The sequence below is a fragment of the Salvelinus namaycush genome, chromosome 14, assembly GCF_016432855.1.
Source record: "Salvelinus namaycush isolate Seneca chromosome 14, SaNama_1.0, whole genome shotgun sequence".
In the NCBI taxonomy this organism is placed as follows: domain Eukaryota; kingdom Metazoa; phylum Chordata; class Actinopteri; order Salmoniformes; family Salmonidae; genus Salvelinus; species Salvelinus namaycush.
This window is the reverse complement of record NC_052320.1, coordinates 13,944,695-13,972,370: the sequence shown is the minus strand read 5'-3', so window position 1 is coordinate 13,972,370 and position 27,676 is coordinate 13,944,695. Positions and strand designations below refer to the sequence as shown.

The 27,676-nt window shown below is 42.8% G+C and overlaps 1 protein-coding gene across 1 annotated transcript in view; it reads right to left on the bottom strand.

The window, feature by feature from the left end:
• The window catches only part of hspg2 (heparan sulfate proteoglycan 2), a 141,962-nt gene that overhangs the window by 90,600 nt on the left and 23,686 nt on the right, over window positions 1-27,676 (bottom strand). The window contains exons 5-23 of the mRNA XM_039008751.1: window positions 17,638-17,747; window positions 16,909-16,967; window positions 16,371-16,543; window positions 15,908-15,940; window positions 14,741-14,866; window positions 14,319-14,513; window positions 11,120-11,239; window positions 10,840-10,971; window positions 9,362-9,506; window positions 7,661-7,812; window positions 7,109-7,249; window positions 6,473-6,636; window positions 5,994-6,173; window positions 4,074-4,270; window positions 3,718-3,865; window positions 2,690-2,817; window positions 2,309-2,395; window positions 2,096-2,160; window positions 1,668-1,729 (exon numbers count right to left, since the gene is read on the bottom strand). Of these exons, the coding sequence (XP_038864679.1) occupies window positions 1,668-1,729; window positions 2,096-2,160; window positions 2,309-2,395; window positions 2,690-2,817; window positions 3,718-3,865; window positions 4,074-4,270; window positions 5,994-6,173; window positions 6,473-6,636; window positions 7,109-7,249; window positions 7,661-7,812; window positions 9,362-9,506; window positions 10,840-10,971; window positions 11,120-11,239; window positions 14,319-14,513; window positions 14,741-14,866; window positions 15,908-15,940; window positions 16,371-16,543; window positions 16,909-16,967; window positions 17,638-17,747 (2,417 nt within the window). The remainder of the gene's footprint in view (window positions 1-1,667; window positions 1,730-2,095; window positions 2,161-2,308; window positions 2,396-2,689; window positions 2,818-3,717; window positions 3,866-4,073; window positions 4,271-5,993; window positions 6,174-6,472; window positions 6,637-7,108; window positions 7,250-7,660; window positions 7,813-9,361; window positions 9,507-10,839; window positions 10,972-11,119; window positions 11,240-14,318; window positions 14,514-14,740; window positions 14,867-15,907; window positions 15,941-16,370; window positions 16,544-16,908; window positions 16,968-17,637; window positions 17,748-27,676) is intronic.

Sequence of the window (27,676 nt, the reverse complement as noted above, 5' to 3'; positions counted from 1 at the left end):
AAAACATAAGTGTATGTATAACCTGATGTTATAGGACTATCATCTGATGAAGGTTTATGAAGGTTAGTGAAAATTAATATCTTTTGCTGGTTTATTCCCTATCGCTAACGTGCCTATTGCTATCGCTAACGTGCCTTGATGAATGAATGCGGTAGTGTGGTAGGCTATTGTAGTAAGCTAATATAATGCTATATTGTGTTTTCGCTGTAAAACACTTAAAAAATCGGAAATATTGGCTGGATTCACAAGATGTTTGTCTTTAATTTGCTGTACACCATCGATTTTTCAAAAATGTTTTATGATGAGTATTTAGGTATTTGACGTGTCTGTAATTACTCTGGCTGCTTCGGTTCTATTTCTGACGGTAGCTGTGATGGTAGCTGCAATGTAAAACTGATTTATACCTCAAATATGCAAATTTTTCGAACAAAACATAGATTTATTGTATAACATGTTATAAGACTGTCATCTGATGAAGTTGTTTCTTGGTTAGTTTGGTTGGTTCTTGGTTAGTTAGGTTGGCTTTGTGCATGCTACCTGTGCTGTGAAAAATGTCTGTCCTTTTTTGTATTTGGTGGTGAGCTAACATAAATATATGTGGTGTTTTCGCTGTAAAACATTTTAAAAATCGGACATGTTGACTGGATTCACAAGATGTGTATCTTTCATTTGCTGTATTGGACTTGTTAATGTGTGAAAGTTAAATATTTCTAAAAAATATCTTTTCAATTTCGCGCTCTGCCTTTTCAGTGGAATGTGGGAGGAGTTCCGCTAGCGGAACGCCAGAGCCAGACAGGTTAACCATTATTTGACCAGGTATATTGACCACTACCAGTGGTGTAAAGTACTTATGTAAAAATACTTTAAAGTAGATCTACTACTTAAGTAGTTTTTGGGTTACTTTACTTTACTATTTATATTTTTGACAACTTAGAATTTTACTTCACTACATTCCTAAAGAAAATTGTATACTTTTTACTCCATACATTTTACCTGACACCCAAAAGTACTCGCTACATTTTGAATGCTTAGCAGGACGGGAAAATGGTCTAATTCACAGACTTATCAAGAGAACATCCCTGGTCATCCCTACTGCCTCTGATCTGTTGGAGCATGCACCTGGCTATCCTTAAATACATTTAAAAAACAAGAAAATGGTGCCATATGGTTTGATTGATTTCTACTTTTACTTTTGATACTTAAGTATATTTGAGCAATTACATTTACTTTTGATACTTAAGTACATTTAAAACCAAATACTTTTAGACTTTTACTCAAGTAGTATTTTACTGGGTGACTTTCACCTTTACTTGAGTCATTTTCTATTAAGGTATCTTTACTTTTACTCAAGTATGACAATTGGGTACTTTTTCCACCACTGTGCACTACTTTCTCTTGTACACTAAGGACCCGGGGAAGAGTTGCAGGGGAGAGGAGAAGAGAAGAATGTGGCTATTTAAAAGCTAGAAAGAAATGTGTAGCTCATGAAACGTTTCATTTTTTAAAAGTGTCTCTCATGCTAGAAAATGTTGGAGACCACTGGAGTAGACAATGGAGTTAAACTGTTGGTGATTGAGAGTGTCACTCCTAAATCTAATCTAAAGCCCTACTCATAACTTTGGTCATAAGAATGAAGTACAGTAAGCCAAAGCAGCGTAGTGTGTTACCTTGCAGGCGCATGGTCTGCTGTTGGAGTTCACTGTTCCTCTGCTATCACACTTTGAGTTTGCTGAAGGAGGGAGGGCGTGGAGAAAGGGAGGGGAGAGAGAGGGAGGGAAGGAGAGAAAGGGGGGAGAGAGAGGTAGGGAGGGAGTAGAGATGAATCAGTACCTGGGAGTGCTCCTCCAACCCCTCCACATACCAGGCTGATGATGACACCCCCCTCAGCAGGTATGACTGATGTTAATAATTACACTGGGCCAAGACAGAGGCTCTTAAAGGTAAAGTAGGATATAAAGCATGGCATGCACTTGAGCTAAAAAAACAGTCATATACTGTACACATGGCTATGGGTAAAACAATACAAATAAAGCATTTTCCTGGCACTTTCAAGCCTAAAAACAATGTCCATCCCGATACTAATGTAAAACAGAACACTCACTGTTTGGAAAACATTTGCCATTAGGCTGTAGTGGGTTACCCTGGTACCCAGGTGCACACCTATGAAGAAAAAAATACCCACAAACATCTTAATCTTTTATAACTATCCTTTATAACTAACTATTCCATATACAGTAAAGCTGGCATTGATTTAAAGACAGTGCAGATGTAAAGGGGTGTGATGTCATTTGTGATGTCACTTCCTTACTTTTCACAGCGGCGGCCGGTGTAGCCTGGTTTGCAGGCATCGCACGTGCCCTGGGAGTCATGGTCCAGGAAGCAGGTGTCGGAGAACCTGGGAGACACAAACAAATCACAGGAGTAGACTGTTAGCTATATTAATATGTACATTAGCTGCCGGTTAATGGGTAGCAACATAGGCCACAAGGTGACAACACCAGCAATGAATGACTAAGCCCAGTGTTCTTCTGGAAAGTCCAGTGAATCCGCCCAACAGGGACGTCAACCTGCTCTTTCCATCCATTTCTGTCACTCAGGGTGTGTGTGTGTGTGTGTGTGTGTGTGTGTGTGTGTGTGTGTGTGTGTGTGTGTGTGTGTGTGTGTGTGTGTGTGTGTGGTGACCCCTCACCGGCGGGACGTCTCGGTGTATGGGCAGGGACAGGGCTTGCAGTCATCGGGGCGACCTCGTCTGGGGTCACCGAAGTAGCCTGGTCTGCACTTGTCACACTGAGGACCTTCAGTGTTGTGCTGGCAGCTCTGAGGAAGGGAGAGGAACATAGTTCAGTTACTACCTGTATATTATGTACACTTGTCCATACATTACTTACAGAGCGGCTGAACTTACCAATTCTGCATGTTTTTCTGCTGCTCATAAAGAAAAACGAGATTTGTCTTCGGGGTGTTGTTCGATAAGGGTGTGTTATGATCGCTTTATTGTTCCCTGGCAGTTACTGTTGTTTGTCCCTCTTGAGTCACCGTAGCAACAACATAGCCACTACCACTTCTTCAAAATAGAATTCATTTAAGATAAATAAAATAATCTGTAATTAATATTGACGTTTTTGCAGAGGAGGTCTTAGTCGCACAATTTTACATCTACGTAGCTATGGTGTTTGGTGCAGTATTCCTCAAGTAAAATAAATTGCATGAAAAAGTGCTGATTTCTGAGACCATGTCATCATCAGCAAGCTGTCAAACTATGGTAAATAAATACATTTTAATTTTGCTCAAAACAGTGGCAGACTGGAGGGATCACTATCAATCACATCAGCAAGAGGTGGGCAGCTCTGTGTCATTGTCTGGAGATTCGCTGCTATGATTGGATAGAGCGCATCAGCACAGCTGTTTATCCATGCATGACAATTCTCCCTATGCGTTACCATCCCGTGTTAGTGGGAAAGTGGCCATGATTGTAATCCAAACCCAACCAGTCATGTAAGTCGTGAGGACCTCATTTACACAAATCTCACAAAACTCAGTTTAGTAAAATATTTACAAACAATTATCCTACTTGCATTTTTTTTACCACACATTTTTAAATAATTTTTGTACACATTCTCAACACTTAGAACAGATTTGTTTACAGCTAAAAAACATTGAGGCTAATACAACTTTATAATAGTATAATAATAACATTATGTTGTAAGGAGTTCTCACCAGACAGTGTCCACTGATGGGGTCACAGGCGCTGGCGTGTCCATTACAGTTACATCCAGCACAGGATCCCAGGAAGTTCCCTCCAGACACACGCTCAAAGCCAGTGGAGCACTGTTCACAGGACAGTCCTGAGTAGCCAGGGGGACACCTGGGTGAGACAGACACACACCATAGACAACATTACAACTGAAACTCTCCTACATTTCAAACACAATACAATGCAACTTTATTTACAATATATCTACAGCTGTAGGCACAAAAAAAAATGTCTTAGTGCCTGCAACTCTATGGGGCGATAACAAACTACATCCAATCCAAATCCCAACCTCAGCTGAAGTCAATCTATGGGATCTCACCTGCACTCCTCCACATCCTTGGCATTGCCCTGGACGTTGTACTCCACGGTGGTGGTGTCCATGACGATGTCGCTGAGCGCCACGCTCACCATGTGGTTGTCGTAGACGGTGCGGATGCTGATGGCCTCCAGGCTAGCCAGGGTCATCATCAGGTCCTCACGGGACACCTGGCGTCCCGACGAGTGCTGCCAGTTCTCCTACAACAACACATACCAACCATGTAAGGTCAGACATTCAACCTATGCATGTTAGTCCTAGACAAGTACCTTTTAGCCACTGATCATATACTCTACATTAAAGGCCTAGATGGCTTCATCTTTACAACTGATCATATACTTTACATTAAAGGCCTAGATGGCTTCATCTTTACAACTGATCATATACTCTACATTAAAGGCCTAGATGGCTTCATCTTTACAACTGATCATATACTTTACATTAAAGGCCTAGATGGCTTCATCTTTACAACTGATCATATACTTTACATTAAAGGCCTAGATAGCTTCATCTTTACAACTGATCATATACAAAATGCCCAGACTAGTACATCTCAGCCACTGACCCCATATAGGCTATGTAAGACCTACAAAAGGGTTCCAAAAGGGTTCTTCGTCTGTCCCCACAGGATAAATATTTTTTGGTTCCAGGTAGAATCCTTTTTGATTCCAGGTAGAACCTTTTTTGGGTTCCATGTCGAATCCCCTTTAAAACTTCTTAGGGATAGGGGGCAGTATTTTCACGTCCGGAAGAAAAGCGTGCCCAAAGTAAACTGCATGTTACTCAGGCCCAGAAGCTAGGATATGCATATAATTGGTAGATTTGGATAGAAAACAATATAAAGCTTCTAGAAGTTTTAAAATAATGTATGTGAGTGTAACAGAACTGATTTGGCAGGCAAAACCCCGAGGACAAACCATCCAGGGGAATTTTATTTTGAGGTCATAGTATTTCCCAATGGTTTCTATGGGAAGCCCTATTTAATAAGAACCTGGTTGCGGTTCCTATGGCTTCCACTAGATGTCAACAGTCTTTAGAAATTGTTCTATGTTTTTCTTTTGAGAAATGAAGTATGGCTGTTCTTTGTAAGTTTCACTCCAGGTGTACTCTACTGTTTGGTGTGCGTGAACTGGAAGTTGTTTTTATCCGGTATTGGAAACAGTTTATCCCGTCTTAAATTTGATTGATTATTTACGTTTTAGGATACATGAGGTTGGATTAGGAACGTTGTTTGAAATGTTTGGACCAAGTTTACAGGTAACTTATTAGATACTTTGTAGTCATGTTGGGCGAGTTGGTCGGTGTATTTCTGAATCAAACGTGCAAAATAAATTGACATTTTGGGGATATAAAGAAGGAATTTATCGAACAAAGCGACCATTCATTGTGTCACTGAGACATTTGGGATTGCAAAAAGAAGAAGATCTTCAAAGGTAAGGCATTTATTATATCATTATTTCTGACTTTTGTGTCGCCACCTGCCTGGTTGAAAATGATTTCCATGTTTGTACGCGGGGCGCTGTCCTCAGATAATCGCATGGTCTGCTTTCGCCGTAAAGACTTTTTGAAATCTGACACTGCGGCTGGATTAACAAGAAGTTAAGCTTTATTTTGATGTATTACACTTATATTTTCGTGAATCTTGAATATTGATATTTCTGTAGTTTGAATTTGGCGCTCTGCAATTTCACTGGATGTTGTCAAATCGATCCCGCTAAAGGGATTAGCGCGCGAAGGGATCACTAACAGGTTAAATAGGTTTCTCAAGGGTTCTCCTATGGGGACAGCTGAAGAACCCTTTAAGGTTCTAGTTTTTTTCAAAGAGTGTAGAGACGGGTGCATTGTTTTACTAAAAATGGGCTAGGAAGGAAACAAAGTGAGGTAGATATGTTGTTTGTGGTTGAAAGATGGACTGAGACCCACCTCAGTGAATTTGATCTCCTTCTTGTTGACCACCCTGGAGGGGGTGGGGTTGCCCCTGCGGTAGACCAATCTCTGACCATTCCCGGTCAGAATCACATCTGGTTTCTCCTCAGGCTCAGTCTCCCCGCGGGCCAGCGTGTAACGCACCTTGTACTTCAGTAAGCCTCCATAGGAGTCAATCTAAATATACATACAGTCTCTGTATTAACAACACTGTTATATACTGTAACTCTGGCGAAGCTCACACTAAGGCAGTGAGGCTGAAACAGATTATGGTCAAAAGCAGTGTGGAGTAGCTTCTTTCCTTTGAATCTTCAACATTTCTGGTGCACTTTCTGACCCAACATTCAGATGTGCAAGTCAATTTCATTTAGAATTCATATAACTTCAAATAAGAGTTATCTTGCTAGTATAAGCTAATTTCAACATGGTGTCACATTGAGCCATTGGAGAAACGGAGAGCAGGAGAGATGCTGCACCTTGTTGCCCAGAAACTGGCGGGGAAGCGTCCAATAGGAGTCCAGGATGAGAAAGCGTCGTGATAGGTCGACCAGCTGGAACTCCTCCTCCTCAGGGTTTATGAGGAGCTGAGTGGAGGAGAGAGGAGGGGTGCCTGGTCTAGAGGGGTACGTCACGTTCACTCCTAGAGTTAGGGAAGAAGGCAGAGTGTTATGGAGGGAGATAAGGAGAGAGACATATGAAGTAAGAGAGAGTTTTATCATACCAGTAATGACATTCATATTTTGCATGCAAAAAAAAATTATTAAGCTTAAATCGTTTTTTTAAGTTCAGTTCAATCAACTGTTGGCGCGGCAGGTAGCCTAGTGGTTAGAGCGTTGGACTAGTAACCGAAAGGTTGCAAGATCGTATCCCTGAGTTGACAAGGTGAAAATCTGTCGTTCTGCCCCTGAACAAGGCAGTTAACCCACTGTTCCTAGGCCGTCATTGAAAATAATAATTTGTTCTTAACTGACTTGCCTAGTTAAATAAAGTTAATGTTTTTTTTACAAATGTCTTGACTTTTTCACAAAATATTTAGGAACGTAAAAATTCCATCAACTTTGTCATGTGTATTTATTTCATACAGGCATTTGTATTTAGTGTGGTCTAGGTACCTTTGAAGTCGTCCTCGTCAGTGAAGCGCAGGTTGATCTGGTTGCGGTAGCGGCCGGTGGTTCCACAGTTCTTGGTGATGCCGAAGCAGAAGCAGGAGATACAACGTCCCTCCACACTGAAGTGACCGTCTGGACAGTTTCCTGGTGACGATGACAGAGAGGATGACAAAACTGGATGAAAAGACAGCACGGTGCAAATAGGTAACATAGAAGATACAGACATAGAACAGGCAAAAAGGTGCAGACAGACATCAACCATTTTAGGAAATTCATATACTCACACGGACGTTATTTTCCTCTACAAAATAATGTAACCAAATAGCCTTTAAAATGATCTAGCTGATCCCAGAGGAGAGTAGTATACAAACAGTGTACCTGATTCCCATTACAGGGGCCAACCCGAATCTTACCATGCTGACTCTGATATTTTATTTTCCAATTGTCCTGTCTAGCATGGTTACAGCAGATATGGTGGGACCATGCATAACCAGGCCAGCTCAGTCCAGTTCGTGTTTTGGCCTTATATGGGGAATCAGCCTATCCAGTACATACCTGGTTTCTGTGTGAGGCTGAGCACCCCGTCAGGGATACCAAACACAAGGCCCTTGGCGTTGATGGCCTCACAGGTGTACGCCCCCTGGTCCGCCTCCTTTACGTCACGGATGGTCAGGGTGCCACCCCCATTCTCACTGGTCATTGAGATCCTGGGAAGGCAGATACATACAGATGTAGGATCTTAATTTGATCACCCTGTTGCATAAGAACTTTCCTGCAATGCAGGACATTTAAAACTTGTAGTGTATTTGAGGTTTAAGAAGGCTTCTGAAGTTTGTAATATCCACTTTGAAATTTCAGACTTGATTTCCCCTTATGAAAAATGTATCAACCCTTAAAAAATGTCCATGAATTACAATCCACATAATAATTCACATTTCCTGTTGCTGCAGGATAATTTTCCTGCTGTAGCAAACTGGCTCAAATTAAAATCCTACATGTGTATGCATTGCAAACATTACATTAATGCTTCAATCAAATAAAATACAGAAGCCTGTGGTCGACTCTTCTGCAGCCAAATAGTGAGGATTCACTTGTCACAGTTAACACAAGTGTCTAAAGGGCTTTCAGAGGACAAGGAATATTCTGACTCTAAATGTATTTTCTGAACTGACACATTGCTATATGAACCGCCATACTCTCCGCAACTTTAGGCTTTCAGTATGGTATGTTTTAATAGTGATTGAAATAGTTAAACATGCACTATGCAGAAATCGCTCCACCATTTCCTGGTTGCTAAAATTCTAATTATTCACCTAATTTCAGTTTTGTGACAAAACAAGCAAGTATAGTGTAGAGAATCATTGTACCATCTAAACCAGTGTGAAATATATTTTCCTTAACCAAAAATATTGTATTTTCAGCTGTTTGAACCTGGTGTACAAAACCAAAAGTAAAACGAAACTTCAGAACGGGAAGCATAAAAATAGCGCAAATAGAACTTGCAATGACAGATCTATAACACACATTTCTATGTGAATTTGGTCGGGTCGACATAGAAAAGTTACATATTGCAGCTTTAACTCTCTGATAGGGATTTTATTTTGACGGATTATATATAACTTTACTGTATAACACAAACAGCCATTCAATGAATGCACAGTAAACTGAGTTATCTGTTATTGCACATTGCGAAAATCATTTTCCACTTAGAGATCATTAACGCAAAGCCACAAAGCAATAATTGAATAACTCAATAATTAATGACAGATGACTGGCCTGTAGATCGGATATATGACTGAGCTTAAACAGCAATGAATGAAATGCTGCATTTTGTGGGCTGACAAGATTGGATAGCGGACAAATCCTCACTCATTTCAAAATCTTCACAGTCTGTTTCCAATCAATTATACGGAAGACTAATTTTACGCAATTCCCTAAATTAAACCCAGCATTTCTTTCCAGAGCTATCACTGCAAAGTTCAACACTCTCTTCCATAATGGCACCAGACAGACAGAGTTTGAAGAGAAGTCACCTGTATCATGCAACAGATGTGTTCAGAACTCCACATTAACTGTTTATTTGATGCATATCAACTTATCAAATGTTTGCCAACACACACACACACAGACATTTTCAAATGCAACTTAACATTCCATTTATTCAGCCTGGGGCCATTGGCTTAAATGCCTCACTAAGTTTATGATAAGAGCTGTTATGGGCTGAACCAGAGAAGGAGGAGGACTGTACCAACTCACCTGCCACTGACTGGGATATGGCCCCAGTTGAGCCTCCAGGTGATGATGGGGGTAGGAACACCCACTGCCACACAGTTAAAGGTCACCGTCTCCCCCCGCACTGCCTGAATGGACTCCTCTGGGGGACTGGTCACCATGGGAGGAGCTTAAAGGCAAAGTTACGAGAAAACAAAGATGAGCATCTATAAAGCCAAGTATGCAGGTGTAACGGATGTGAAATGGCTAGCTAGTTAGCGGGTACGCGCTAGTAGCGTTTCAATCAGTTACGTCACTTGCTCTGAAACCTAGATGTAGTGTTGCCCCTTGCTCTGCAAGGGCCGCGGCTTTTGTGGAGCGATGGGTAACGATGCTTCGTGGGCGACCGTTGTTGATGTGTGCAGAGGGTCCCTGGTTCGCGTCCGTGTCGGGGCGAGGGGACGGTATAAAGTTATACTGTTACATTGGTGCCGTGACCCAGATCACTGGTTGCTGCGGAAAAGGAGGAGGTTGAAAGGGAGGTGAGTGTAACGGATGTGAAATGGCTAGCTAATTAGCGGGTACGCGCTAGTAGCGTTTCAATCAGTTACGTCACTTGCTCTGAAACCTAGATGTAGTGTTGCCCCTTGCGCTGCAAGGGCCGCGGCTTTTGTGGAGCGATGGGTAACGACGCTTCGTGGGTGACTGTTGTTGATGTGTGCAGAAGGTCCCTGGTTCGCGCCCGTGTCGGGGCGAGGGGACGGTATAAAGTTATACTGTTACACAGGCACTGTGGGATGCATGATGGCACACACACATTCAAAAACAAATCCCAACTACCCAACCTCAATGTAAAAGGGCAGTGGTTTATTTGGGTACTCAGTCTCTTTAGTGAGAAACAAAAATTATGGAAAGTCAGAAAAATAAACTATTTTCCATGGATGCACATCCCAAAAGCTCTGTGTCTATGTCACCACAGTCTGAATGGAACCTGAGTCACTGCACTGGTTATGGTACAAAGGATGACTATACAAGAGAGACACACAGAGGCTTACACAGAAAGAGGGGGAGTTGGGGGTCAGATGGGGTTTTGAGAGAGAGAGAACGAGAGAGAGGAGGTAGAGAAAGAAAGAGTGAGAATAGTGTATGGGTGAGATAGAGAAAAAGAGACACATACTGTACATGATGTGTGAGAGAGAGAAAGAGAGAGAAAGAAAGAGAGAAAGAGAGAGAAAGATAAAGAGTGATAGAGAGAGAGAAAGAAAGAGAGAAATAAAGAGATAAAGAGACTGAGACAGAGAGACAGAGAGAGTGATAAAGAGAGATAAAGAGAGAGATAAAGAGAGAGATAAAGAGAGAGAGATAAAGAGAGGGAGAGAGAGAGAGAGAGATAGAGAGAGAGACAGAGAAAGAGAGAGAGAAAGAGATAAAGAGAGAGAGAGATAAAGAGAGAGAGATAAAGAGAGAGAGAGATAAAGAGAGAGAGAACAGAGAGACACAGACAGATAAGGTCTGGGACTTACTGCAGCCATACTCATCAGAGCGGTCTGGGCAGTCTGTCTCTTCATCACACTGATAGCTGGATGGGATGCAGGTGCGGTCACTGAGGCACACAAACTGCTCTGGGGCACACGTGTCACCTGGACCTCTGGTGGCTGGAGAACCAGAAGAGATGGAAAATCATTGTCATTAATCATTTTAACATTTGTTTCCACAGAGTTCAAAAGGAGTTTGAAAAATATGTGAATCATTCTGAAATGAACTCGTTTGGCTTCAGATCATCCAACAGGAGTGCTGACTTACGGCAGTCTGTCTCGTCTGAGTTGTCCTCGCAGTCGTTGTCTCCATCACAGCGCCACAGCTTGAGAGCACAGCGGCCGTTCTTACATTTGAACTCATTTGGTTCACAGGGAGAGGGAGTGCCTGGAGACAGACATAGAGCCAGGATCAGTGGAGTACTTCAATCAGACGCCTTGATCAGGTGTGTTTGCATTAAGCAGATGCAAAACGTTGTGTCTGATCGTGATTGTGTGTATGTGTGTATATCTGGGTTTCTGTTAGGAAATGTGGCGCCTTTCATTTTAATTCACCGGACATTTATGAAATGTACCAGATCCCTATGCATTGATTGTGCAACCTGATTAGAGCATCCACCCACTGTGCTTAGAAGGCCAGAAATTGTACATTTTATGGTAAATCACATTTAGTTTATGGTAATTAATCTTAACAGAACATGCAACTCCGATGCAACTGCATGCGTCATTCTTACCGAATTCTGCTGAGAAATTTGAAGATGTTAGAATACATATGCAGCGCGTCCATATAGGGGAAACTTTCCCTAAAGTAAATTGAATTGCCAAACTGATATAGCCTAAATAGCTTACTCCTGTCCATACATAAATAAATAAAATATTTCAAAATACTGTAGGCTACTACCCCAGAAAGCATGATTTGGTCACAAAGGATAATTAGCGTAAATCACACAGCCTACAGTCAGAAGGGCCCACAATTTGGGCAGAGCGCGCTGCAAATACCAAATAGATGATTGTTGAGTTGTGACTGTCAGTGAAAAGCAGAGAGATCCAGTCACGTATATGGCAATATTTAAAAATACAATCACGGAAAAACTTTTGGAAAGCGAAATGGTCATTGCTGTAAATAGAAGACAATGAAAAGTCTCCAATCTGACTTTTAACCTATCAAAATAACAGTGGCCATATTCCCGGTGATGGTTAGTGTGCATATTCACTGTCTTTATCATTGGGTCAGTGCCACATTTGTTTGTTTTTGGACAATCATCTCCTCCTGCAGGTTAGACGGACGTCATATTGTATTTGTGTTTCCCCTTTTCGTAGGCCCATAGTAGGCTACCTTGTCATTTTTGTCGTATTAAAAAAGATTATGCTAATGTCTCCAGTCATATAAAACGGAATAGAATTACATGAAATGTGTTTATAAAAGGCCAACATTTTTCTGTGATATAGCCAGCTGTCAGGCGGTGGTTAACTGGTGCAGTGAATCAGGCGCAGGAGAGCAGAAATGAGTGTACAAGGTATTTAATTCCACGACAGCACCAGTATACAGACAATACTCAAAGTGCGGAGAAATACCGGTCACTGGAAAATAACGCCGTAAATACATAACCCGGCAAACATAACCAGCCGACAAGTACCACCATGAACAATCAATAAACACACACACTAACATGTGGGAAACAGAGGGTTAAATAATGAACATGTAATTGGGGAATAGAAACCAGGTGTGTAGAAAACAAAGACAAAACAAATGGAAAATGAAAAGTGGATCGGAGATGGCTAAAAGACCGGTGACGTCGACCGCCGAACGCCGCCCGAACAAGGAGAGGGACCGACTTCGGCGGAAGTCCGACTTCGGCGCCACTACGTACATTATTTTTTGCGAACAGTGATTGAGTTATATTATTAGCTTAAATTATGACTATCCAATCTAATCATCCCATTAAGAATAGTAGGATATCTTACATAAGCCTGCAAATGCCAGGATGCATGGAATGCTTTATCATAAAGGTGCATTTTTATGGTAAAAATTTGCTTCCCCAAACTTGAAACCCAGGCGCCGCCTATGTTAGAATAACTGTCCGCATTTACTTATCCTCAGCCAACAAGACTAGTAACGAACAGCAAAATCACTAGCCTATGTCAATCTACTAACCCCCATAGTAGAAAAGTTGACCTATTCTATTGGTCAGCTTGTCGTTCTGTGCGAGAAAGAAATAGATCCCAAATTCATTCAACCAGTAGGCCTAGGCTACATCCCCAAAAACGTTTAAAAAACAATGAGGTTCATGCAACCGATCAGAAGTTTAGCTTAAAATGTTGATAAACTATTATTTCTTCCCATTACCAGCTCAGCAATGCGCACAAGGCAGTAGGCTACGCCGGAATGTTCCTTCCATAATGCATTTAGCGGAAAACACCATTGTGAGGGGTTTCATTTGACAGAGATGAAAATATTAATTTGAAATGTAGAAAGAGGGGATATCTAAATATGCAACAACCAGCATGGGTTGCTAATATGACTAGGATTGTTCATTTTGGCTTCTGGACAATGAAAGAAAGTTGATTTGAAAATCAATAGAATATGAGAGAAAAAGGCTACTTGTTTCAATGGCATATGGAAGTCTTTATAAAAGGCTACTTGTTTCAATGGCATATGGAAGTCTTTATAAAAGGCTACTTGTTTCAATGGCATATGGAAGTCTTTATAAAAGGCTACTTGTTTCAATGGCATATGGAAGTCTTTATAAAAGGCTACTTGTTTCAATGGCATATGGAAGTCTTTATAAAAGGCTACTTGTTTCAATGGCATATGGAAGTCTTTATAAAAGGCTACTTGTTTCAATGGCATATGGAAGTCTTTATAAAATAATTGTCTGCAGGTTTGGTTAGATTTAGGCTAGGCTAGGTAAGACATGCCTCAAAATATGTAGTAAAACGTTCAGGTTTCAAACAATTTAGTATATGTTTTTAAAATGCATACTGTCTCCAGCTCAATGTAAAGTGGTGTGTGACGCGCTGAAGCCTGTCTAGATGCCTTCAATTTACCAGGTAAGAAAAAGAAAATAGTAGACCTAGCTCTTTTAAATCGTGACCATGTTTTTATTTTAATTTTATTTTTTACACGTGATTGCCTTTAGAATTGTTGTGCAATGATTGAGCTTATTAAAGCACATGTTTCACTCCAGCAGCAACAACCGGCTGTTTGATGAGCTGTAGCGGCATCTCTCACGCTAAATCGACAGCTATTTCAATCAATGAATAGGCTAAAATGCATTATTTTGCAATGTGATTTTTTTTTCTCTCCCGGACAATTGACCGGCGGCAATTTAATTTATTGGTTTTTCATTTGTTTTATCTGACAAAAGTAATCTATTACTGGCTAACAGAAACACTGGTGTGTGTATATACATGCGTGCCTGCGTGTATGTACTTTGAAGTGTTAGTGGTTGACAATAAGTGCTTACCGCATCTGAACTCGTCGCTGCCATCAGAGCAGTCTCTCTCTCCGTCACAGAGGTAGTCTCTGGGGACACACTCCCCATTCTGACAGGTGGCCTGGTCCACTTTGCAGGGCCCTGGGGGACCAGGGGGGCGTGGAGGCTTCTTGATGGGGATGGTGGTGGGAGGAGTGGGGGTAACTGCACCAGGACGGATCTTATCTGAAAACCAACAGATCTGTTAAAGACCGTTGATCCAGGGGCGAATCCTAACTTACACCTAACTTACATTTTCACTTTGTCATGCATTGATGCCAATAGAAGGCTAAATTCAACTTAAGTGAACATTTGAGTTGACTCTCTCGTTAGGTTACATGTTCAATTAAATGCTTGAGTCAACCATCTAGTCACAGCACAGGTCCAGATCCATTCCATACCATGCAACTCACCACAATCCAGCTCATCACTCATGTCATTGCAATCAGGTCTGTTGTCACACAGGTACTCCAGAGGGATGCACCCCCCATCCCGACACGTGTGCTCACCCTTAATGCACGGCCGAAGGTCTGGGACCACTGAGAAACGGGTGGGTTCAAAGGTCAGACATGCAGAGCTAAAAGGCCACCACACAACACAACGCTTCCTGTTCAAATCACGTCAAATACAAGCAACCTTCCTCGGTGGAGGCTGGTGTCACTTAAAATCGAAGGATGGGCTCATTGTAATGGCTGGAATGGAATAAATGGAATGGTATCAGAATGGAATAAATGGAATGGTATCAGAATGGAATAAATGGAATGGTATCAGAATGGAATAAATGGAATGGTATCAGAATGGAATAAATGGAATGGTATCAGAATGGAATAAATGGAATGGTATCAGAATGGAATAAATGGAATGGTATCAGAATGGAATGGTATCAGAATGGAATAAATGGAATGGTATCAGAATGGAATAAATGGAATGGTATCAGAATGGAATAAATGGAATGGTATCAGAATGGAATAAATGGAATGGTATCAGAATGGAATTCCATCATTCCATTCCAGTTATTACTATGAGCCGTCCTCCTTTCACCAGCCTCCAATGACCATCCTGGGTCACTGCGGGTCGTTCTGGGGCTAACAGTCTGACAGCTCACCGGACCGGAGGTGGGACATGGCCATGATGTAATGGAGATCCTTCTGAAGAAACTCTGAAGACTTTTTTTCCTTTGCAAATAGCAATATCTGTAACCTAACTCATGCCATGCAGTTCTCTTGGGCAGTGCAAAACCAAAACGTTGTCAGACTTCTGCTTCAGGTGCACACATGCAGAACATTCCTGCATGAACTCTTAACAGATTCTCAAAGAACTAATTGTCATCCTGTTCATCATCACCATCCACAAATAGCTGCATTCTGCATTCGACACACACTACAGAACAGTCATGTCACTTCTACAGCAGCTCTAGCAGTCTCCGTGCAGCAGGCATTGTTCCAGACCTGGGTTAAAATACTCTTTTGCTACTATTCTATTGACTCTATTGCGCCAGGCAAGCTCAGTCAAGCCCAGCTAAAGTATTTGAAATGATTTCCAATAGCATTGAACCCAGGTCGGCATGGTCCAGTACAAACCTGGCACAGCCATGGGGTTCACAGGGGGCAGAGCTAGAAACCAGAGAGACAAGTTAAGGACACTACCTATGATTACCTAGCCCTCCTTTTCTTTCTTTTCATATTTTATTGGTTTATTGACAGAAATAGGTATGATTGAAGGGGAGACATATAGAGGGGAAAAAGTGAACACAAAAAATAGCCTTTTCTAGCATGATGCCTTGGGCTGGCTAGTCTAGCTTCATTGAAAGATTGTAATAAGATATAATAAATCAATGTCTCAATTAAATAAGGACTACCATAGCTATGAGATCAGACCTATTTTGTTCACTTGTACAGCATTTATAGTAGGTCAGTTACGACTTCCTAAAATGGATGTCGTAATTTAGACATCTTCCTAATCTGGATGCTGTATATTTGGCCATGTCAGCATCCTGGAAAGTCCTTACATTGCGGAGTATATATTATCCCCTGTGGTCCTTACCTTCTCCCAGGCGTCTGAACTGGAAGCCCTGGACAGAGGTGATGTAGGAGGCGATGGTTCCCTCCTTCACCACTCCATAGAGCACGTTGCGGATCTGATTGTCGTTGTTGTTGTAGTCAGAGCCCACGTCAAGCTCTACAAACACATCCACCCCATCCTGCCTCAGCATCTTCCTATACACAGGCCAGGACAGATGTTTTTTTTTAGAGAGGGACGCGGTGACGATAACCGTACAGTGCTCCAGGTTTAGATAAACGTGGGTTGGGGCATATCATTCTTTTATCTAATGTAAGAACATTGATTAGTTACACTCAGCTTACAACAGTGTTTGGTGGACCAACCAGATGAGTATAAACTGAAGCCTAAGCATTAGCATTAGCTCTGGGAGCAGTCTGCAGATCTCAGACAAGGTTACTCATCATGTGAGCATGGTTCATTGAACCACCTTTGTTACACCCAGGCTAAAATAAGTCAAGTAAGTAAAAGTAAGACTGGTGGGGTTTTATCAACAGTAGCTGAAGATGAGCAGTCATCTTACTTGATGAGGACCACATTGACAGTCTGGATGCCTGGGAACCTGTTGTACTCCGACTCCAACTGTGGAAGGAGAAACAATATACTTAGATGGGTACAAACCAGCAGAGATACATTTTTGGCCACATGTTTTAACAAGTTTAACAACTTTCCTAACAAGTGTTCTAACATATGATGTAGAGTAGTATATGATACAAATCAAATCAAAGTTTATTTGTCACGTGCGCCGAATACAACAGGTGTAGACCTTACAGTGAAATGCTTACTTACAGGCTCTAACCAATAGTGCAAAAAAGGTATTAGGTGAACAATAGGTAAGTAAAGAAATAAAACAACAGTAAAAAGACAGGCTATACATGAGTATATTGACTCAAATTATCTACAGTATATGGCCTGATTCGCAATCAATAACGTTGTGTGGCAGACATGACGTGGCAGTGGAATGCAAGGTGTGAGAATCCTGCCCTGGCCTGGGTAAAGTACACAGTATACAGTATGTTCTGGAATAAGCCTACCGCATACAGTCCTCAAATTCTAATCTAGGCTCAAAGCCAGTTCCACTGCTTTTGTTGTTAATTCTTCCCCTATAATCAGGGACAGATTTAGACCTGGGACAACAGGTGGGTGCAATTAATGATCAGCTAGAATATAAAAGCAGCAATAGTCTGGACCTCACAGGGTTAGATTTGAATACCCGTGGTATATAGTATATATGGTTCTGGAATAGACCTACCGTGTCCACCACCGCGTCAGAGATCTCCTGGAAAGACAGTGAGGAGATGTCCTCCATGTCAGGCCTGTACACAATGGAGTCTGTGAAGTTCACCAGAGCTCTGTAGTACGCTGGAACACAGAGAGAGACAACGGTTAGTTAAACACACAGGAACCACAGCGTGAACATTTATAGTCATTTTTCAGCAACATAATGTACACAAAGCGACATTTACATGGGACTATCCTTTGGTGGTGTTGCATTATTCAAAATGAATTGAGAATCAAACTTGAATAATGTTTGGGACAAATGTCCCTCAGGGAGGCCTTTGGTTCAATGTTTGCAGAAAGAAACTCACCAAACATAACTGTGGCTAAATTCAGAGCCATGTACAAATTATGGGGTCTATTTCCATATCTCAATTGTGGTCTGTACTAAAACTGACAACTGTACCACATATAGAGTACGCTTGAACAACAGGCACAAGTTAGACGTACACATGCACACATACCGTACGCCCACACATATACACACCACAGGAGGTTGGTGGCACCTTAATTGGGGAGGACGGACTCGTGGTAATGGCTGGAGCGCAATCTGTGGAATGGTAGCAAATACATCAAACATATTGTTTCCATCTTTGATGCCATTCCACGCTCCATTCCAGCCATTATTATGAGCCGTCCTCCCCTCAGCAGCCTCCACTGATACATACACAAACACACTTTCTGTCTATAACACACATGTGCACGTCAGACAGATGTCAACACTCGTCACACAAATACACACACATAGCCATAAGTGTGGACGATCTCACAATAGTACAATTACACTGTCAGCCAAGCTGGGTCACTCACTGCCTTGCTAGCTACACTTTTTTGAAAAGGTGACATCACAGTTTGAGTTAGACACTGAATAAGAGGGGAGCCCCTAGCCCCGCCCCAGCCCCGCCCCAGTCCCGTCCCAGCCCCGCCCCAGCCCAGCCCCGTCCCAGCCCTAACCCAGACAGTAGAATTACTATGCCAACGGCTGCAGTGAAAAAAGCTCAAGTGAGTGATTCTGGAGGTGGGCCTCAACATTCCCTTTCCCTTCACAAAGTCAAGCACACCAGATGGGACAGAGAGGCTGGAGCATGGGCTCTACTGCCTATGGAGAACAGAGTTAGCGAAGCTAACCTGACCTGGCTCTATGAGTTAAGTAGGGCATACTGGTCATAATATAGAGGCTGTACTATCCATAGTGGTGTTCTACGGTCGATTTACGCAGCTTTAAAAATGTCATGTTTCCGTAGACATACTGTAGGCTACTGTCACTGCTGTCTGCAAAGGCTAAGGGAGGTAACCATTTTACAACTTCGTATCCTTTTTGTCTTATTATTATTACATGATCTATTTCCGTTCTAAGACATCTTCTCTCATACGACTCACAAATACACATCCTTTAAATAGCCCAGGCAGACCCCCCCCTCAGGGTGCACCTATTCTCACTCCCCTGCCAACCGTGTTGAGCTGGCCTGGGTCTGCCAGCTTTTGTTCAGCTTGGCCTCGATCTGGTATGGTCCGGGTTGGGGGAAGGAAGTCAATATTTGTGTTCTTTCTTACAGTCAGTTGCTACTTGCCATGGCTATATTGACGAGTCATGTTTTATGTGGGCATACCGTGAGCAGGGGTCTCAAGTCAACCAAACACATGGACATGCACACTTCTTCCCTCTCCCTTTCTCTCTGTGGAATCACTAATGACATATTGCTAGACAACGTGTTGCTGTTGACAATGACAGCGTGCATTCATTACGCTTTAGGAACCCTGCTGTTTGATTCAAAGTTGGATTAAGAGTGCCTCACACACGCTTGTGCACACATACGCACGCACACACACACACACACACACGTGTACGCACACGCACATGCACACACACAGGCTGCCCCATACATCCATTGTGTTGAGGCCCTGGGGGTCTGATAGTGATTGTGCCAGTGACAGGACAGGCTGGCTGGAAGGCAGCTGTGTCATTATGTCTAGTGGTGAGAAGCTGCCTTCAAAACAGAGTTTAGTTTCCTCGATTTACAACAAAACATTGGCACAAGCTGGCCTGGTTCCTCCAAGATGCCTTCCACTTCTTGTGAGGAAAGGCCTTTATTTATTGAAGAGTGAACTGAAAAGATTTGGTATAAAAACCCACACAATGGGCTGACTACTGTATGTAGTGTAGAAACGCAGGCGTCAGCAGTATGGCATGGACATGGTCGACTGTGTTGGCTGTTCCACAAAGTCAGTCAGCCGGCTAAAGGACATTGTACAGTTTGAAAACAGTACCAGAAGACATGCAACATCAAATGGCTGATCAAAAAGCCGAATTTTACCCGTCGCTAATCTAATCACTTCACTGGGCACTCGCTTGGCCCTGCAGCGAACAGACACACACACGCAGTAACAGACATTAGACCTGTCTCCTCTGAGCTTGCCGCTCTGACGGCACGTTTTGGCCTGGCGAGCGCACTCAGTACCCATGATTCTTTGGTTACAGTGTAGGGCTGTGCCCTTAACGCTGACGAGGGCTCTCTCTTCCTCTCTCTGCATCTCTCTCTCTCTCTCTCTCTCTCTGAGGAGCATTCTGCTGAACACCACTCACTTTTTCCATCGGGGGAAATCCCCTGTCAAGCACCACCAAGGATGAAGAAACCGCCTGCTGATAGCGAGCGTGGGGGAGAAGAAAAAAAGGAGCCTGGAAAAATAGCATTCCAAACTCTTAATTCACAAACGTATTTAGCTATTAAAGCTGTTCAGTAGAACTGTGATGGCTTTGTGAGGCGGACCGGGCCCCTTCTGAACACACAGAGGCCTGTAGCAGGAGACAAAGAGCTGATTGAGCCGTGCGCCCAGCCTGGCCTTTAAAGCCCAACCGCTTTCAGCCCGACCTTCAACCCCACTTCTCTCCTCCCTCCCCACCAGCACCAGCGCCTATGGGAGGGGAGAGGGGGAGAGAGAGAAAGAGGGGCAGAGAGAAAGAGAGAGAATGGGAGAGAGGGAAAGAGAGAAGGAGAGGGAGGAAGAGAGGGAGAAAAAGAGAGAAAGAGAGAAAGATAGAGTGAGCAAGACCACAAACCCACAAGGCCCAAGTCGTATTACACATCCCACCAGGGACCAGACAATATGAGACCCTCTATTTATCTTGTCTCTCTCCTAGGGGTCTAGGAAGGCCAATGTGGAGTGGTGTGGGGCAGTGTGGGAAAGAGGGACACTTTCTCAGCTTTGGCTTTTAGAGAGGAACCTCTGCTACTTAACCCTACTGCTGGTGGTCAGCCAAACAGCCCTGTTCTACAGAATAGACTGCTTCAAACTCAGGAGCTCATGGGAATGACTTGAATGACTTCTGGCCCAATATTACTGGAGCCTCTTTTGTGCTCTCTCCACAAAACACAATGTGAATGTCAAAAAACACTTCAGGGAAATGGCAGAACAGTTAACTACTATTGTCTGTTGGACTTGTCAGTTCACTATACTGACATAGAACCTACTGGCAGGAAGTGGTCCTTTCACAAAGTAAGATGGCGCTGGATGAAAGCAAAAAAGAGCTTCTGGATATCAGAACAGCGATCACTCACCTCGGATTAGACTAAGACTTTTTCTTCAACAAGCAGGACGCACAGGATGTACTTCAGACACCCGACAAGGCCGAAATCCCTGTCATTGACAAGAGAAAGAGACGCAGGTATAGAGGACACAGGGCGGGGAGCCTCGTAGGGATCCGCCGACGGCGAGTGGGAATTCTGCCCTTTCCATCAATATTACTTGCCAACGTACAATCATTGGACAATAAATTAGACGAGGTACGATCACGAATATCCTACCAACGGGACATCAAAAACTGTAATATCTTATGTTTCACCGAATGGTGTCTGAATGACGACATGGAAAAGATTCAGCTAGTGGGATATATGCTGCACCGGCTAGATAGAACAGCACACTCCGGTAAGACGAGGGGGGGCGGTCTGTGTATATTTCTAAACAACAGCTGGTGCACGAAGTCTAAGGAATTCTCTAGCGTTTGCCCGCCTGAAGTAGAGTATCTCATGATAAGCTGTAGACCACACTATTTGCCAAGAGAGTTTTCATCAAATCTTTTCGTGGCTGTTTATTTACCACCACAAAGACCGTACTGAGTCAGCTGGGCCTGCAAACTATTACGGACTACAAAGGGAAGCACAGCCGCGAGCTGCCCAGTGACACGAGCTTACCAGACGAGCTAAATCACTTCTATGCTCGCTTCGAGGCAAGCAACACTGAGGCACGCATGAGAGCATCAGCTGTTCCAGACGACTGTGTGATCAGGCTCGCCGACGTGAGTAAGACCTTTAAACAGGTCAACATACACAAGGCTGCGTGGCCAGACGGATTACCAGGACGTGTGCTCCAGGCATGTGCTGACCAACTAGCAGGTGTCTTCACTGACATTTTCAATATGTCCCTGATTGAGTCTGTAATACCAACATGCTTCAAGCAGACCACCATAGTCCCTGTGCCCAAGAGCGCTAAGGTCACCTGACTACGGACATAGCACTCACGTCCGTAGCCATGAAGTGCTTTGAAAGGCAGGTAATGGCTCACATCAACACCATTATCCCAGAAACCCTAGACCCACTCCAATTTGCATACCGCTCAAACAGATCCACAGATGATGCAATCTCTAATGCACTCCACACTGCCCTTTCCCACCTGGACAAAAGGAACACCTACGTGAGAATGCTGTTCATTGACTACAGCTCAGCGTTCAACACCATAGTGCCCTGAAATCTCCTATGGACTAAACACCTCCCTCTGCAACTGGATCTTGGACTTCCTGATGGGCCGTCCCCAGGTGGTGAGGGTAGGTAGCAACACATCTGCCATGCTGATCCTCAACACAGGGGCCCATCAGGGGTGTGTGCTCAGTCCCCTCCTGTACTCCCTGTTCACCCATGACTGCATGGCCAGGCATGACTCCAACACCATCATTAAGTTTGCAGATGACACAACAGTGGCCTGATCACCGACAACGACGAGACAGACTATAGAGAGGATGTCAGAGACCTGGCCGGGTGGTGCCAGAATAACAACCTATCCCACAATGTAATCAAGACAAAGGAGATGATTGTGGACTACAGGAAAAAGGAGGACCGAGCACGCCCCCATTCTCATCGACGGAGGTGTAGTGGAGCAGGTTGAGAGCTTCAAGTTCCTTGTTGTCCACATCACCAACAAACTAGAATGGTCCAAACACACCAAGACAGTCGTGAAGAGGGCACGACAAAACCTATTCCCCCTTAGGAGACTGAAAAGATTTGGCATGGGTCCTCAGATCCTCAAAAGTTTCTACAGCTGCAACATCGAGAGCATCCTGACTGGTTGCATCACTGCCTGGTACGGCAACTGCTCGACCTCCAACCGCAAGGCACCACAGAGGGTAGTGCGTACGGTACCAGAGCGCCAAGTCTAGGACCAAAAGGCTTCTCAACAGCTCTTACCCTCAAGCCATAAGACTCCTGAACAGGTAATAAAATGGCTACTCAGACTATTTGGATTGTGTCCCACCACTCCCCCCGCCAACCCCTCTTTTACGCTGCTGCTACTTTCTGTTTATCATCTATGCATAGTCACTTTAACTATACCTACATGTACATATTACCTCAATTAGCCCGACTAACCGGTGCCCCTGCACATTGACTCTGTACCGGTACCACTTGCATATAGCCTCACTAATGTTATTTTCACTATCTTTTTTAATGTTTTTTTTTCTTTACTTATCTATTGTTTACCTAATACCTATTTTTTACTTAAAAATTGCACTGTTGGTTAGGGCTTTTAAGTAAGCATTTCTCTGTTGTATTTGGCGCACGTGACAAATAAACTTGATTTGATTTGCATCATTCAAATAAATAAATGTTGGTCGCATACACATATTTTGCAGATGTTATCGCGGATGTAGTGAAATGCTTATGTTCCTAGCTCCAACACTGCTGTAATACCTAACAATACAAAACAATACATACAAATCCCAAAAATGTAAAGAGAGGTATTAAGAAATGTAGAAATATTAGAATGAGAAATGTCAGAGTCCGGCTTTCCAGCTGTAGGTAATAATGAAAGAAACGTTCTGAGCAAATATGTAAGAAATACAAAGTTGGCTAGGAGCTAGGAACAGGGCTTCCATTTCATACTACTAGAAAGTGTGTGCCCTCAGGCCTAGAGGGAAGAAAAAGTCATTCCGCTACCCAAGAATAGTAAAGCTTCCTTTACTGGCCCAAAAAGCCGACCAATCAGCCTGCTATCAACCCTTTGTAAACTTTGGGAAAAGATTGTGTTTGACCAGATACAATGTTATTTTACAGTAAACAAATTGACAACAGACTTTCGGCATACTTATAGGGAAGGACATTCAACAAGCTAAGCACTTACACAAATAACTGATGATTGGCTGAGAGAAATTGATGATACACATATTGTTGGGGCTGTTTTGTTGGACTTCAGAACCGCTTTTGACATTATCGATCATTGTTTGCTGCTAGAAAAAAACATATATGTTATGGCTTTAAACCCCCTGCTACAGTATATTGTGGATAAAGAGTTGCCTGTCTAACAGAACAAAGAGGATGTTCTTTAATGGAAGCCTCTACAACATAATCCAGGTAGAATCAGGAATTCCTCAGGGCAGCTGTCTAGGCCCCTTACTTTTTCAATCTTTACTAACTGAGTAAAGCCAGTGTGTCTATGTATGCAGATGATTCAACACTATACACATCAGCGACTACAGCGATTCAAATTACTGGAACACTTAACAAAGAGCTGCAGTTAGTTTCAGAATGGGTGGCAAAAGCATTGTATTTGGGACAAATCATTCACTAAACCCAAAACCTCAACTAAATCTTGTAATGAATAATGTGGAAATTGAGCAAGTTGAGGTGACTAAACTGCTTGGAGTAACCCTAGATTGCGAACTGTCATGGTCAAAACATATTGATACAACAGTAGCTAAGATGGGGAGAAGTCTGTCCATAATAAAGTGTTGCCCTAAATTCTTAACAACATTATTAACAAGGCAGGTCCTACAGGCCATAGTTTTGTCGTAGCTGGACTACTGTTCAGTCGTGTGGTCAGGTGCCACAAAGAGGGACTTAGGAAAATTACAATTGTCTCAGAACAGGGCAGCACAGCTGGCCCTTAAAAGTACACAGGGAGCTAACATTAATGATATGTAGGTCAATCTCTCATGGCTCTAAGTGGAAGAGAGATTGACTTTATCACTACTTGTTTTTGTAAGAAGTGTTGACATGCTGAATGTACCGAGCTGTCTGTTTAAACTACTAGCACACAGCTTGGACACCCAAGTATACCCAACAAGACATGCCGCCAGAGGTCTCTTCACAACACCCAAGTCCAGAACAGAATATGAGAGGCGCACATTACTACATAGAGCCATGACTACATGGAACTCTATTCCACTTCAGGTAACTGATGCAAGCAGTAAAATCAGATTTAAAAACAGGTAAAAATACACCTTAAGGAACAGTGGGGACTGTGAAGAGACACAGACACAGGTGCATACACAGGCATTTACACACAAGCGCTAGCACGCGCACACTACACACACGTACATAGTAATATTGTTGTATGGTGGTATTATACATTTTGTATTGTAGATATGTAGTGGTGTAATAATATTATATGATGTACTGTTTTAGATTTTGTTTTATATGTAATGTAAGTGCCTTAATGTGGATGGACCCCAGGAAGAGTAGCTGCTGCCTTGGCAATGGGAATACCTAATAAATACAAATACAAATACAGGGTGACCATGTCTGTCGGCTCCATCTTGTGTATCTCATTCGGGTGGACCAATCCGTGTATCAGTTCAGTCATGCTTAGTGCTGGAACTAAAACTACAACCCTAACAAGGCAATAAGGGAATATTGAAAGTAATTATAGTGTGAAATATGTAACATGATTTTCAGGGTGAAATTACAAACGGAGACCCATCAAAAAATAAATGAAAACCTATTTTGTCCCAGTTGTTTTTAGCTGAAATGCTAGTGCTAGTGTCATAGGTAGAGAGGGAAAGCTATGACATGATGGAATAACCCCATCATTTTCCACTGGCATCAGAAAACATTACAGCCTGCCTAAAATGGAAAAACCTTCAGACTGGACTCAAACTTCACAATCCCAAGAGTCCCAGGAATGGTGTCTAGAGTGAATGTGGAAATGAGAGTGCATTGCTGAACAGAGCAGACGATGATACGATATGCCAAGGTATTTCAATAGAGAGTATAAGGAAAATAGTAGCAGTAGAGATAGAGATCAGAGAGAATTAGAGATCAGAGCGCATTGGACTGTAGTCTGCCTGGTCTGGGCTTAGAATGTCCCCCGGAAAGTGAGGTTCCACCACCGGTGCTATGCTAAAGGGGAGTAGAGTGGGGGGTGGAGGGTAGAGGGCAGATGGGAGTGATGTGGGATCGAAGATAAGGGTCAACGATATGGGTCAAAGATAAGGGTCAAGGTGAAACAAGAACAAGTGAGACGAAGCAGGAAAAAGGACAGAGTTAGTTGGTGGGTGCGGAACGGAGTGTGAGGGGAAAGAGAAAGAGAAAAATAGAAAGTGATGATTAGAAAGAACAGAATTTTTGAAAAAAATAGGTATCTCAACAGAAAAACATACACAACTAAGAAAAAGTCCCTATTCAGACTGAATGAATTGCGAAGAGGGACGAGCTTGTGGAAATTGGCAATCGGAATGTGTGAACAGTGTTAAAATACCTTGTAGAACACAAGGCCAAGTCTTTGAGAACCAATGTGAGATGAATAATCCTGATTTGTGCACTATTGCATATGAAATGTATTGAATATTAGTTGCAGTCTATCAGTATATCTGTTACATTCCACTGTCTTTAACATCTAGTCCCATGATACATGACAGATACATTCAATGAATATCAGAGCACACACTAATAACATTTCGTAGTTGTAGGGAGCTAAAGAAGTCCCTGTTAGGCAAGTGGTATTTCTGTTTCAGCTGTTCAAAAGACATAAGAACTCCCTCCTCATAACAATGTTCCAGAAGAGTGATCCCCTTATCAGACCATGGTCTAAAGTTACTATTCTGGAAAAACATAGGGATCAATCTATTGTTCCATAAAGGGGTTTTAGGGGAAAGAAATCCCCCTCGTCTGAACAGCTCATGCAGTTTGCACCATGCCAGGACAGAATGTATGATTAAAGGGTTGTCTGTGATGGTTTTTATAGATTTTCTGTCCCATTTGTAAAACAATTCTGCCCCAGTGTCATCATTTACCATGAGGGAGAGGGACCATTGTCAAACCACTGAGCTAGAAACCTAGACTGTGCAGCCCAGTAGTACATCCTAAAATTGGGGAGGTTTAAGCCCCCTTGACTGTAATCAAGGGTCAGTTTATCCAGGCCAACCCTAGGGGTTTTGCCGTGCCAGATAAACCGTCTGGCCAGCTTGTCGAGAGAGGAAAAGAATGCTGCGGGAACAGGGATAGGGAGAGATTGAAACAAATATAGAAATCTGGGCAGGACATTCATTTTAATTGCATTTATTCTACCCAGTAGAGTGAGAGGGAAGTCCATCCATTTACAAAGGTCACCCTCCACCTTTTACAACAAACTGGCCAGATGGAGTTTATATAGGTTGTTCAGGTTACCATCCACCATTATGCCCAAATATGTGAAGCCCATAGGAGACCATCTAAAAGGAAACTTGTGCTTGATGGTCAAAGACAGACAACGATAAGATTTCACTTTTATCAAAATTGACCTTATATCCAGAGAAAGAACTATAACACTGTAGTAGGATCTGCAAGTGAGAGAGGGAATGTTCTGGGTTTGTTAGAAATAAGATAGCCTCAGCCAACGGTTCGATGGCGAGGGCAAAGAGCTGGGGTCTAATTGGGCAACCTTGTCTGTTCCCCCTATAGAGAGGGAAAGAGGAGGAAGTAATCCCATTGGTAGCAGTCCTAGCTTTAAGAGATTTGTAGAGTGATTTTATCAAATTTACAAACACGCTA